Here is a 14,960-nt window from a genome sequence, read left to right on the forward strand (position 1 = left end):
ACATTTCAGACACTGAGCAAAGAGTTCATTGAATAAATTTACTCAGGAAAATGGAAGATCAGAGAACAAAGGATCAGGGCTGTAAAGTAAAGAAATGTTGTGCCTCCTTGAAGTCATTTCTTCTTGTCAGGACTGGGGCATTTCTCCAAGCCTAAACTAGGAGAAGCAGCTGGATCCTGATGATTGGCGGGGGGCTGGGAGGTGGGGCAAGGGGGTAGTCAACAAAACCACTGGGTGCCAGTGCTGTTGCAACTGGTGCCAGTGCTGTTGCAACTGGTGCCAGTTAGCCTTTAGTCCCCGGTGAGGGATCTTTCTGGGAGAAAGACGGGGCTTTGCACTCCCATAAAGAATCACAGTCTTGGAAACTCACAGGGACAGTTCTACCCTGTCCTAGAGGGTCGCTCTGAGTCCTATGAGTTGATGGGAGTGAGTTTGGTTTGGTTTGGGGGGGTGGGTAATTGTCAACTCTAAAACCCTTTATTGGGACAGAATTTACACTCAACATTCCCCAAATAGTGATCACCTGAATGACAGAAGGTAGTTTTGTCTAGGTTCTCGTTGAGAAAAAAAAAAACACAGGGCTTCAAACTCATTCATTCAGCGTCAAACCCCTGCTGAAAATGTGCCTTTCCATCCCAGATATAGGAGCCGTGGTGGTGTAGTAGACAAGCGTTGGGCAACCCTCATGGTAGGCAGTTCAAAACCACCAGTTACTGTCTGAGAGACAGACTGGACTTTCTACTCCCATCAGCAATGACAGTCTGGGAAACACACAGGCAGTAGTTATGAGTCAGCATTGACTCGATGGCAGTGAGTTTGGTTTTGGTTTATCCTAGACATACCAAGTCAGAATCTGCATTTTAACATGATCCCTAGATGGAAAGTAGATTTTGATTCCGTATATGTGGGTAAGGCAAAAATCACTGTTACAAAATCATAGGAACTTTTATTAAACAAAAATATTAGAATGCAAAGTTATTGTTTCTTGACATATTCCCCATCTGCATGTAGATAATACTCAAGGTGCTGTTTCCATCTCTCTAACCTTTCTCCCAAGAACACTGAACTCTTCGACTTGTTCTTGTTAGTGATCACCTTACACACACAGAAGGAAATGCTGACTGGTCCCGTACCACCGCCACAATTGTCCCCACACTTGAGTCCATTGTTGCAGCCACTGTGTCAATCCATCTAGTTGAGGGCCTTTCTCTTTCTTGCGGCCCCTCCAGTTTACCAAGCATAATGCCCTTCTCCAAGGATTGCCCTCTCCTGGCAAAATCCTGACAACTGTGATACGCAAACGACACAGCCTTGCTTGATGAAAGAGAAAACGTGAAGCACATGTTGGTGAAGATCAAGATTGCAGCCTTTGGTATGGATTACAACTCAATGTAAAGAAAACCCAAATCCTCACAAAGGACCCAATAAGTAACATCATGATAAATGAGAGAAGATTGAAGTTCTCCAGGGTTTCACTTTTCTTGGATCCATAATCAATGCTCATGAAAGCAGCAGTCAAGAAATCATATGGCATTTTGCACTGGGTAAATCTGACACACAAGACCTCGTTAAAGTGTTGAAGTGCAAGGAAGTCGCTTTGAAGACTAAGGTGCACCTGACCCAAGCTATAGTTTGTTTTCAATCACCTCATTTGCATTTGAAAATTGGACAATGAATAAGGAAGACCATGAAAGATTGATGTATTTTAGATGGCAAAAAATACCGAAAGTACTATGGGCCACCAGAAAGAGCAGATTGGTCTTGGAAGTATAGCCAGAATGCTCCTTAGAAGTAAGGAACCCCCCACTATCATGATCCCAATACTACCTTGCAAATCTGGCTAGACCAGAGCATGTATATTGGTACAGATAGCAACTGGAAACACAGGGAATCTAGGACAGATGACTCTTCCAGAACCAATGATGAGAACAGCGATGCCTGGAGGGTGGAGAGAATGTGGGGTAGAAAGGGGGTATTGATTACAGGAATCTACTCATAGCCTCATCCCTGGGGGAGGGACAGGAGAGAAGAGGGCAGTGGGGGGTTGTGGGGAGGGAGGGGGGAAATGAGCAGCAGATATTAAGGGCTCAAGTAGAAGGCAAATGTTTTGAGAATGATGATGGCAACAAAAGCACATGTTCTTGACACAATGAATGTACGTATGGATTGTGATAAGAATTGTACGAGCCCCCAATAAAATGATTAAAAGAAAATTCAAATAATAAAAATCATTAAAAATAATAAAGAGTAAGGAAGGGAAGACTTCAAGGACTTGGGACACGTTACCAAGACAGATCAGTCCTTGGAAGAGGACTCCAAGCTTGATAAAGTAGAAGCGCGGCGTTTTAAGAGGTAGACGCTCGAGGAAATTGATTTGACACAATGTGAGGCTGAAGCAGGACCTAGCAGTGTTTCTTTCCGTTGGGCATGGGAGCACTGGGATTAGTAACCAGGCAGGTGGCACCTACCAAGAGCAGATTTGTTTTACTTGTTTGAGATGTGCTTTTGGATTTGTCCCCACTCGCGCTCTGGCAGGAGGCGGGCCCTGAGTTCAGAGACTGCCTCCCGCGGTCCCAACAGATGGCCCTCACACCCTGCAAACAAAGGCACGGGCGCCTGCCCCAGGGAGGCTCCAGCAGAGGAGGGCTCGAGTCTCGCGAGAGTAGCAGGCGTGAGTCTCGCGAGAGCGGCGGGCGCGAGCAGCGCGCGGGCCCGCGGGAGGAGGCGTGACGTCGCCGGCCGCTTGGAGTCCACACTTCCGCAAAGATGGCGACCGCGGCCGCCCGCGGAGTACTGCTCGCGACCTGGGGAGAGCGCCTGCGGCGTGCGTTCGCTGCCAGCCGGCGGGCCTGGCCGGGCCCCGCATCCTGGGCGGCGGCCGTGGCCGGAGTGGCGCTGACAGGGGCAGGAGCGGCCTGGTACCAGGGCCGCGTGAAGCTGGCGGCGTCCGAGGGCTACCTCGCCGTCTTAGCGCAGGTAAGGGACTGGTCCTGCCCCAGCCCCAAGGCCAGCTCCTCTCTCCGCTGGCGCCCCGGGGGCAGGGTCCCCGCGCAGGTGAGACGTGTACCTGCCTCGCCCTTGCGTCGCAGGGGATGCCGGGAGCTGGACCGACAACACCCTCACGACAAAAATCCCACGGAGAAAAGGATGGGCGCGTCCGGGTTGAGCATCTTTGCTGATGGTCCGCCGCCAAGGCAGCGGCGGGTAAGATGGGGTGGGGTCAGCGGGGTTCAGTCCAGCTGCCCACCCAAGGAACCGCGGGGCGCCCTTACCTTTAGACCCCGACGTTTTACTACTGGTGCTTGGTATAGGATAGGGACATTTTAAAAGCACTCCCTCTTTAAGTGACAGCCATAAAAACAAACCTGTTGGCAATATCTAGAGGCCTGGTGTCATAGTGTGCTACAAGTTGGCCTGCTGATGACAAGATCAGCAGTTTGAAACCACCAGGGGCTCCACTAGAGAAAAATGAGGCTGCCTGATACTGTACCAGAATTGTAAAAAAAACAAACCAAACTCACTGCCATCAAGTCGATGCTGACCATAAAGACCTTCAAAGGACAGGGTAGAACTGCTCATGTGAGTTTCGAAGCCGTAACTGTTTACAGGAGAAGACAGCCTAGTCTTTCCCCCGAGGAGCAGCTGGTGATTTGGAACTGCTGACCTTCAGGATGGCAATGCAATCCAGCTTGTAAAGAGTCACAGCCCTGGGAACCCACAAGGGTAGTTCTACTCTGTCCTGCGGGGTTGCTATGAGTCAGAATCGACTCGATAGCAGCGAGTTTGGTTTGGTTTGGTTTTAGCTGTTGTTTTAAGAGCTTATCCGTATTGTTACCTGATCAGGAAAATGCTCCAGACTCTAAGCAAAAATTGTTGCTTCTTGAGAAAGGTTGGATTCTTCAGAAAGCATAGATGCCTCATTCGGCCAAGGGCAAAATGCACACTTAGAAACTTTGCCATTCCACTACCATTGAGTCCATTCTGACTCCAAGCCACCCTCTAGGACAGGGTAGACCTGCCCCCATTGGGTTTCCAAGGCGGTCCATCTGTATGGGAGCAGAAAGCCTCATCTTTGTCCCACAGAGCAGCTGGTGAGTTGGAACTGCTGACCTTAAGGTTAACAGCCCAATGCCCAGAGGACTCCGTAACCTTTGCTATCCAGAGCCCTCTAGTCGCACTCTGACCTGCCACTATTCAGACACACCTTCCACCTCACAGTCCTCAGAAGCTGGCTTCCGTTTGCTCATCATACCAACCCGTAGACGGATGCCACCTGTCCCCGCTTGCATCTGTGTGTCAGACACTGAGGGCTGCAGAAAATCAACCTCCCTTGCCCTTGGCTGCACCCCACCCCCCCACCATCTAAGATGTCCTTTTCCTCCAGTGCCTTGACACTTAACACTCGTGGGTGCTGCTACCTCTGCTGCCACCATTTCTCCACCACGGCTTCTTGCCATCTCTGGCTCTCTGACTAGAAGGTCTCTCTGGGTCTGGAAGGTTTCCAGTGCAGAAACCCTGGGTCCAGAGGTCGCATTTCATTCCTGCTCTTTTTGCTGGTAATCAGGTCCTCCCTTTTTGCCACTGGGATGGCTTATGTTAAGCCTACCAGGATGGCAAAACTGACCAATTCCCTCCCTTGCCCCATTCACCGGTTTGTAAGGTCCCACAGCCCCAGCCATCAGTGCATCTTAGTTGCATTGTTAACAAGCTGTTAGACCCCCTTGGTGGAATGACCGACTAGCACCTCATTTGCATAACCCCACCCAAGCATTTGGGGGTAGTTGCAAGACCATGACCAGAAAAACCAATTAAGCCACCCAGCTCCCAGCATCTCTCGAGACAGGTGAGGAGCAGGATAGCTTAGGGGCCGTCCTCAGAGGTCTACTACATTGTCCTTCTATGTTGTCTGAGGAAAGTGTTGCACAGAGATTGTTGACCAAACACTTAAAGATACCCTTTGGTTTTTAAAATCAAGTTTTAAACTTTGAACGTCAGTAGTAAATTAACCAGTGCCGTGGTGGCACCCCATCACTGTTGGTCTACTCTCAGGTCTAGTTACAAAGGTTTGCAGCCATGCCCTCTGCCTGACAGAAATGCCTTCTAAACTGAGCTCTTATTTCTCGGCGTCAGCTCTAGCCAGAAACACTTTCTTGTACCAATTAGCAGATGCAAAATGCCTGGTCGAAGTGCACAGTTTCATCCTCAGACAGAGTTTGCTGTTCAATGGGGTTCTGATCTTAATTGTCAGAGAATCATTATTCCTAGAGGAAACAACTTGTAATAAATAATAGAGTGAATTGTCTGTACCCTCTACCATCATCCCAGAAGGTGGTAGTAAATGTAGTGCAATGGCTTACTAAGTAGCATCAGTGCAAATTGCCCTAGAGCTGCCCCTCTTCCTTCTCTCGTGCCTCATTTGATTTCCGTAACACGCCCCAGAATCTTTCATATAGATTTCTACTACCATTCCCACCCAGAGTCCATACCTATTGCTTCAAACCAGTGGTATCTTAACAAGTACAGGTATCCAGTATGCTTGATTCTGGGAATACGATGCAGTTAATGGTTGCTCATGAAGGTTGAGGTTAAGCAAGTAATTGCTTAAATAATTCTGTAACTAGCCAATTAGTGGGAGATTATAAATGCAAGTGAGATTAATTATAAGACTCAATGGTGATTCAACTCAGTGGTGATTCAACTAAGGAGCTACTGAGCTACCTGCTAGGGCCTGGCTTTCCCCAAAAATAGACTCCGGGAGGCATGCTGGAATGTGAGGACGGGTTGAGTCAGAGAGCTTGACCCTTTTAGATCAGCTCTCATCTCCCACAGTCTAATGATAAAATTATTTTCCCTTGTTCATTATTCTCCCCACCCCCACCCCAGGCTCTGTGTTTTAAATTCCTGGCATGACTCATGAGCTTTTTAAACATTATGCCCGTGTAGTAATGAGGATTCTCCTCAGTGCCACTGGGCTGCCCAACTTCACCATGTTGTTGGAGTTGGTGGCCATCACGAAAAACACAGAACCCATTGTTACAGTATGGTAGCCTCAAAAACAAAAACCCTCCCTGCTACCAAGTCACTTCCAACTCATGGTGACTCGATAGACTAGGGTGCATAAAATAATTACACATTTAAAAAAAATATTTGGTCAATTTTCCTCTGAAAAGCAATTCTCACACACAGCGATTGTATTATGAAATCAGAGTAACACTGTGTTACTCTTTTCCAATATTACCTCTAATTTCACCACTAAAAATAAAAAGCCAGTTTCAGCTATAGTATGCTTTCTGTTTTCCGAACAGTGTGGTTTTCTGTGCCTTTCATTTCTGGGTCTGCTGTTATCAATTCCTGCTAAGTAACTCTATGGAACACCATCCACTCTCAGACTTTTCTTACTTGTCATCCCTCCATCGGACCATACTAACTGTGTCCATGAAGATCGCACCTTCACCATTAAGCATATTTTATTTGTCTTTAATTTTCCATAATAGTTTTATTTGGGCCATTAATTAGCATTTGCACATATCTAGTCTAATTATTGTTGGCCTGTAAGCTCAGAAACGAGGCCTTACAATTGTTTACGAGGCGTAGCAATTGTTTACCAAGGATTAAAAATAATTTGTCAAAATTCCAAATAGCTAAATGAATCCTTATTGTAGTGAATTTATTTAGGTGAGTATATCACAGCAACCCTATATTTATGTAGTATTTCATTAACTCCAGGATATATTTTTATGGGACTAAAATCTTAGGAGTCTGTAGGACAGGTCCAGCCTACAGACCGTCTAAGACCTGCAAAGTCATCAAAGTACATCACACACCAAAAAAACCTGAATGGAGAAGACACTTGCTCATTTATCCAGAAACCAGAAGTAGATGGTACCCTCTACCAAGCATTCTGATCAGGACCTTAGAGAAGGAGAGAGGAGTGTAGAATTGCAGTCAGCTGTGAAAAGTCTCGACTTACTAGACTGAGACAAGGACTCACCGAGACTATGGTTCTAAAGTAATCTTGAAACCTTCCGTGGAAACCAACCCTTGAGGGCACCTTGTACCTTAATAACTGATTGACATAAAGTACAAGGGAGTACCACCCAAAAGGAAAGCAACTGTACTGGGCAGAGCTTTTGTAGTACACATGTCTCCCACTAGGGAACAACCAGCAACAACTCTGGGTTAGTGCACTCAGTGGCATTGCCTGGAAAGATTCTCTCTAGTCACTAGATTTTTTTGTGTGTGAAAGCAGTTTCACTTGAACCTCATTTTTTGTGATGGCTGACTTAAGAGAACACCCTGTGGCTGTGAAATTTTGTTTTCTGCTCAGGAAAAATGCCGCTGAAACTCTTGTGATATTGAACACAGCTTACAAGGACAACGCTGTGGGAAAAACTCAAGTGTACAGAGTGGTTATCTCATTTCAAAAGAGGTGGATTGTCGATTGATGACAAACCTTGTTCTGGAAGTCCATCAACTTTCCAAAAGGACGAACAGTGCATTTGGGTTTTGTTCCACCAGGTCAGACTGTTAAGGTTCTAAAAAGATTGCATAACAGTGTGTGACAGAAAAGACCTGGTTTGTGGCAGATGGGGGACTGGTTTTGCCACCGTGGCTCACACAGCCATCTCAGTGTGCCAGTTTGGGCAAAACACGACAGCATGCTTCTCTTGCCCCACGTACCTTACTCACCTCACCTTACTCCATGGGACTTCGTTTTGCTTCCACCAGTGAAAAGGGACCTGAAAGGACAGAGATTTGATGACGAGGCGAAGAGAAAAGCAAGGAAGGTGCTGTGAAATGAATTTGAAAAAGGTTTCCAAGAATGGAATCGCAGGTTTGACAAATACTTTAAGTGTAATGGAGAGTACTTTGAAGGTGATTAGATTGTTTTGTAAAAAAAAAATTTAAGTACATGCTTTGAAAAAAATTCCAGTTTTTGGGGGGGGTACCCCCTCATAAATTGATTAATAGTAAGTATGTACTTTTTGTACATTTTAAAAATCATCTGTATGCAACTACATGGTTACTGTAGAGCAAAATGGACAGGATGAGGCTCAGGAAAACCAGAGCACTAGAAGTGCAAAACACCCAGAAGAGGACTCCTGAGAATGTTGACACATTGTCAGAACTGGGACCAATGTGTCTGAACCATTTGTGTAGTACTTGTTAAGAGAGGATGTAATTTACTGTGTAAACTTTTACCAAAAATAAAATTACTGATTTTAAAGCCATGTATGGAGAAATATTTCCCTCAGATCAGAAATGTCTTTGGAGCTCAAGACAGGAAGAAAAAAGGTTAAAACTAGCTACACGTTGTCAGGAAAAGATACTTTGTCACTGTAGTCAAGCCACAATGGAGAAACTAACAAACTTTGAAAATCAGTGAGTAACATCTCGGGGTCTTCCTAAGTAGGTTTGCCAGAATGGATTAAAAGTCTTCAGTTCTACTTTTATTTGACTAAATACTCTCCTGGAGCTGTTTATTCCTTTGGCTTTATTCATCGTTTTACTAACAATGCTTAACACAGGGCTTGGTTCATAGTTGCTGCTCCATAAATAACAGTTGGATGACTAAGTGGGTGAATGAATGAGTAGCTAAATAAATAAATGGTAGAGCTGTGTTGTAAATGACCAAATTCTGTTGAAAAGGAATGTGCTTTTCTGTAACCTTCAAACCATCTGTCTTTCCTTATGCCTGCTGTGCAGTGTTAAAGCATTTGCACCCGTCACCGATTATAGTACTTCGAGGCATGTCCCTAAATGTAGGTTTGGCTGCATTTCCTCATGGCTGTGTGCATTTCTGTCAAGAATACCACAGAAGCAATGCTGTCTTCTGCATCACATTAGGAGGCGCACTGGTGACCCTTTGATTAAACTGTTGTCTCCCATGTTTTGCCATTATCAAAACTAACATTTATCAGTATTTTGTGAGGAGGTGCTGTGAGGCTTTACAGTGCTCCCTTGTCCTCCTTCAGTCAATCGGGCGTTCATCTTTGTCTGTCTGGACTCTGGATTCCGGTTTTCTTCAAAGGCGTTTAACCCATCACCATCCAAACTTATTGTGGCATTTAGTTCCCCTTTCTGTAGCCAGCCTCTTCAAAGCCTGGCCGTGGATACATCAAACTGATCCCCTTCAGCCCTGGGAAGGAGGAAGCCAGCAGGTGCAGTCAATCCTGAGTAACTGCTTTATCAGAAGAGAACTTTTTGCCAAGGTAGCACAGAAAGATCATTTGCCAAAGAAATGGCGGATCGTACTCTAGATGTCAGGCAGATATAGGGAAGGGGAGGGGACTTTGTAAACCCCTTTCCACACTGACTGCGTACTGTTCTTCCTCTCAGCCTGTATTTCAGTGATCCTTATATGGATCTTGAAGCTATACATGTTTAAAGTGGCTTAGAAAAATGCTCCTGCAAGTTGGAGCATAATAGCGTAGTGGTTAATGAGTTAGGCTGTGATCTGCAGGGTCAGCAGTTCAAAACCACCAGCAGCTCCTGAAGAGAAGGAATGAGCTTTGTACTCCCAGAAATAGTTACTGTCTCAGAAGCTCACAAGGGCAATTTCATCCTGCTTTCAAGGCCCACTATGAAGCATTGACTCGGTAGCAGTGAGTTTTTTGTTTAGAAAAATGCTCTTGCAAGTTGCATAATTTTTAAATGGGGGAAATGAGACACTATATGATAAAGCCATGATTTGGGGAGCTTCAAACATTTTGTGGGAAAATGCCATTTTCGTCCCATTCTCCCCCAAAATCTGAAGCCCCCTCGAAAGTATGCTGTAAGGAAATTTGCATGTGTGCCAGTGTGTTATGCCCGACATGACTTGCATGTTGGATTTTAAATTTAGTAGCAAGTTCAAAGGGGGAAGTAGGCCAGCTATACCCTTTATAACATCCAGTTGCTTAAAAACCTAAATATTTCTTGGAATAAACAGTATTTTCTTCGGCTTCATATAAAGAATACCATAAACTCCTTTTGTGGGGAGAAAAAAAAACAAGTGATAAAATGAGAACTGATTGGCGTACACCACTAATGTCAAGTGCAGCTCATTGAATATAATGATAGTGCATTTAAAATTGGTCTCCCAAGGACAGTAAACTTTGCAGTAACATACAGACATCTAATAACCATGAAACACTGTAAACCCAGTGAACACTAAAGCTGCCTTGCCACAGTGAAGCAAGAATGCAAAGACGGCTTTATACTGTGTTGCCTCCGGCAAAATGTCTTGTAGAAACAGATAAGCGATGACAAAGCTTTGATGTTAATACACCCAAATGGAAGTCCAGATTCAAAGTGTGTAAATAGCAAGGTTCTGAAAAGAAAGATGACTAAGGTACATTCTATAATTAGATGCAATTTGTGCTTGTGGCATCGTTATTTGTCCTGCATGAATAGAAGAGGCTGTCATTTCCCTTTGTTGGCTCATAAAGAACAGTACTTATACATTGCTACTGTAAACCTTGGACTTGGGAAGCAAGGGGGTGAAAAAAAACAAACTGCAAGAAAAATGCAGAAATGGATATTAATCTTTCCATTTGTAGCTCTTGTTTGTTCAGCTGAACCCAACTTCAAGAAATACAAACAAAACCGTTATTATTATTTGCTCTTATCCTATGAAACATTTGTTCTAGGAGGTGATATATATACATTCATGTTGTGGCTATGGATTTTACAGTTTTATGCGTTACAGCAGTTCAAAAAGACATTCCAAGTCCCAGTACTAGGAGGATATGAATTTTAAATATATTCTTAGTTGAAAAAGTGGTGAATATTTGTTAAAATAAGCCAGTAGGGAACCTATCCTCTTAGTAACCTACTTTTTGATAAATATGATTACACCTACTCCTCACTTATCAACATAATTAGGTTCCAAAGGCCAAGTCGTTGTGTGAAAATCAGTTTATTTGAAAATGCAGGATGACTTCATCATTACTTGACTGCCAAACCACTGAGAAGCCTGGCACAGCCACGTTGACAAATAACCTAACCATCACAGCTGGCATTACTCTTGCCTGGCACCTCAGTGCTCTCTACTGCCAAACGTGGCATTATGTATAAAAGGGTCAAATCGATGTTTTACTAATATCATAAATGTGAAGTGTTAGATAACAGGAAGGTCAATAAATGAAAAGTCGATATATTATTAATGTCTTCAGGTTATAAATACTTTCAATACAGGAATAGTGTTTGATGGGTCGTATTTTTTAAAGCATAGCCTTAGGCTGCGTAGGGAGAAAGATATGGGGCATTCTGTTCCCATAAACAGTTCCAGGCTTGGAGACCCGCAGAGGCAGCTCTACCCTCCACTGTAGGGTCGCTGTTAGTCAGAATTGATTCGATGGCAATGAGTTTAGGTTTGGGTTTGTTTAGTCTATAAAATCAGTTTCATTGACAGCCATGAAAGTTCATGGATGTGGAGTAAAAGTGTAATTGTTACTAATCAAGAAATAAGGCCCTGTGAGAGCTAAAGGTTAGCCGCATGTGTGTTGTGTGCTTCACATGTTACCTACTACAAACAAACTTAGTGTTCCATGGTGTTTCTTGTTAAAAACTAACTCCCAGGTATCATCTTCTTTGGTCCCTAAGCTGGTCAACCAAAACCCCAACCCACTGCCATCAAGTCAGGGAACCTATAGGACAGGGTAGAACTTCCCTTGTGCGTTTCCTAGACTGTACCTCTTTCTAGGAGTGGAAAGCCCTGTCTTACTCCTGTGTAAGGCTGGTGGTTTCAGACCGCTGACCCCACAGCAGCCCAAAACGTAACCACTCTCCCACCAGGGCTCCTTCAAGAACCTCCTAGACACCAGTGAAAAAGAGGTGCCATCCAGGTCAAGGGATATAGCGCTGTGCTTTTAACATTGACAGTAGCAGCAGGAAGGGCGAGGGACAAGAACCAGTTGGCTGTCAAGGGTGGCCCACGGAGTAGCCAAGGTGCAAGCAGCAGAGGGAGACCCGAGATTGGTGGCAGCAATGGTCGTAGGGCCAAACCAGTGCCAGTGTGGTGGAAGCCCAGAGCAGGAAGCATCAGCACCTGAGCTGGCCATACACCTGCTGACACCTGAGCCACAACATGCTCACCAGATGACATCTGAATGACATGGACTTTTAGGAAAGAGGGAAGAGCAGACTCCTTTGAATACTAAGCAGATTGCTCTTCTACAGAGAGGGGCAGGGGGGCAGTACCAATTCACCATGTGCTCTGTCCTTGCTTTTGCTTTCTGTAATTGTTGATAATGGCTTTCAGCTGCCCGTGCTTTGTAAAATGTCCATGGGTGTGGACCTAATTGGACCAGATGTCATTTTGAGGTGACCAGTGTTTTTTGGCTTGTGCCTCTGTCCACACTCAGGGTCCTGGGCAGTTGTGGAGTGTGTGGAATTACTCTGGGTTAACTGGCTGGGTCCGGGCTATTCTGATGGTGGGGGTGCTAGTGATGAAGGGCTGAGTGCCCTAGAACCGCTGCAAAGGGAAAACCGCTGCACAGCACCCCTAAAGACCCATCGAACAATCAGTTCTTCCTTTCAGACGCTCCAAGTGAGATATTTTCACAAGCTGGGTCATCAGAAAACAGTAACATATAACCAAAAACCAGTGCTCCTTATAATATGTCCAGGAGGCACATTTTTCTTTTCCAAAAACTTATTCATATTTTATCTGTGAAACTTCACTTTTTATTTAGTACTATAGCTGTTTAAAAATCAGGACTGGGTTTGTCATTAACCTTCTTGGCCATTAAGCAGTGATAAAAATCTGTCTTAAATTACAGTCGTGCAGCAATAATCTGTTGTAATGTTTTATAATGATTGCCGGAATTCCTTTAAATAGATTAGGAAGGGAGTAGAAATGCTGACTATTTCTTGATGATTTCCATTTCTCTCATTTGTTGGTTTCCTATTGAAACATATCTTTTATAGAAAACACGCGGAAAGGTAAAAGGAAACAAAAACCATTTTCCTTTAAGCATGGCATAAAAAGGCTAGACATTGTTAAAAGCTTGAGGGGTATGTCTTGAATAGAAGTGTGTGTGTGTGTGTGTGTGTGTGTGTGTGTGTGTGTGATTTCAAATTTTGGAAGACTATGTTAACAAAATGTCCTTCTGTCATCTTGTGCGTTTCTAGCTGTTAGAGCTGCAGCTGCAGAATGAGTGTGCGGGTCTCAGACGGCGCGAGTGCAGCGGAAGTGGGCTGTGTGGTACGGAGCAGGAGGCATGCCTCCTCGTGGTCTCCATCGTCACGGCTTTCAGACCAGGAAAGCCAGGCAGCCGCGTGTGGCAAGAGTTTGAAGCATTTTCACCTCAACCTTGTATTTTAAAATAGATTGCCACTACAAATCGTTTCTACTTTTTTCAAATGTAGACATTCATGTAATATTGTCATAGAATTACAAATTAAGAATAAATCTTCAAAAACTCACTGCCATCAAGTCAGTGCCGACTCGTAGAGACCCATTAAGATAGTAAAATTACTGCCCTGGTGGGTTTCGGAGACTGTAACTCTTTGCAATTGTCGAAAGCCTCATCTTTCTCCTAGAATCAATCTTAGCAATTATTTCATCTAACTGAAGACAAACCTGTGGGACAGAATTTTTCCACCAACTTTCTGAAGCCCCTACATATTGGGAAACATTCAGAAGTATTTTGGAAATAGAATATGATGACAAATTCTTTTCACAAAATAACTTTTCTTTGTGGAGGGACATAAACTAATTTTAATATGTCCCTTTCCTGGCTTTTTTGCAACTTAAAAAAGAAAATTAAGTTTAAAAATGTATTTGGAAGAAATAGACTGATATGAAGGTTCAGTCATTCATATTTTCATCTCCCAGAACCAACTGCCATAGTTAAACTGAAGCATATTTATTTCTAGAGTCTTTTTTAAGAAGGATCACTTAAATATTAAAATTACACTACCTAATAGGTAAAGATACTTGCAAAACATATAACCAACACATAACTCATCCATAATATGTGAAAGAACTCTTACAAATAAATGGGGGGGGGACAGCCAAATAGAAAATGGAGAAGACTTGAACATTCTCACAGGAAAGGAAATCCCATATGTTCAGAAAATTTAAGAATCTGTTCCACCTTATTAATGCGGGGAGAAAGGGGAGAGGTGTCTGATTGTCTTAAATTGTAGTCTTAAAAGGTCAGTCCTTGAGCAGGATACAAGTGAATGCCTAAACCAAGCTCACTGCCATTGAGTCGATGCCTACTCTTAGCAACTTTATTGGGGAGGGTAGAACTGCCTCTGTGGGCTTTCAAGCCAGGAACTCTTTACAGGAGTTGAAAGCCTCTTCTTTCTCCCTCATAGCAGCTGGTGATTTCTAACTGGTGACCTTGCAGTTAGCAGCCCAATAAGTAACCATGGCACCACCAGCAAGAGTTCATAGGAACTCTTAAATCCTAAAAAGTAAGTAGATAAATAAATTAGTTTAACTACTTTGGAAAACTGTCAGACGTTATCTGTTTGAGTTGAAGAAACACAGCCCTTGCTTACAGAAAAATACTTTCTTAGGTATTTAACCTCCAGGAATGCACGCTGACATTCTGGCCACAGAGTCAGATTCATTAAGTTGCACATGGAGCCCAGGGATCTATGGAGTTGTACCAGATTCCCCAGGTGATTCCTGTGAGTAGCAGTTTAGGGGCACAGGCCCTTCCCCTCTTCTCAAGTGAGTCCTTTGGTTTTCAGCAGGGCCCAGAGCCTGCATTGCTGTTTCCTGCCCATTGACTCCACTGTTAATGCCTCACATAGAACCCTGAGGCCTGTCACCCCCCTTTTATAGTTCACTCTCCAGTTATAGTATCTCATCTTTGAGAGTTCACTCTCCAGTTGGACTGTCTCGTCTTTGAGAGTTCACTCTCCAGTTGGACTGTCTCGTCTTTGAGAGTTCACTCTCCAGTTGGACTGTCTCGTCTTTGAGAGTTCACTCACTCTCCAGTTGGACTGTCTCGTCTTTG

The 14,960-nt window shown here is 44.1% G+C and overlaps 1 protein-coding gene across 1 annotated transcript in view; it reads left to right on the top strand.

Annotated features, from left to right (window-relative positions):
- The first annotated feature begins 2,738 nt into the window (after positions 1-2,738).
- Positions 2,739-14,960, top strand: part of MICU2 (mitochondrial calcium uptake 2) — a 90,674-nt gene continuing 78,452 nt past the window's right edge. Inside the window, exon 1 of the mRNA XM_075562828.1 lies at positions 2,739-2,976. Within this exon, the coding sequence (XP_075418943.1) occupies positions 2,767-2,976 (210 nt within the window). The 5' untranslated portion in view covers positions 2,739-2,766. The remainder of the gene's footprint in view (positions 2,977-14,960) is intronic.

Source organism: Tenrec ecaudatus, chromosome 11 (assembly GCF_050624435.1).
Source record: "Tenrec ecaudatus isolate mTenEca1 chromosome 11, mTenEca1.hap1, whole genome shotgun sequence".
Lineage (NCBI taxonomy): Eukaryota > Metazoa > Chordata > Mammalia > Afrosoricida > Tenrecidae > Tenrec > Tenrec ecaudatus.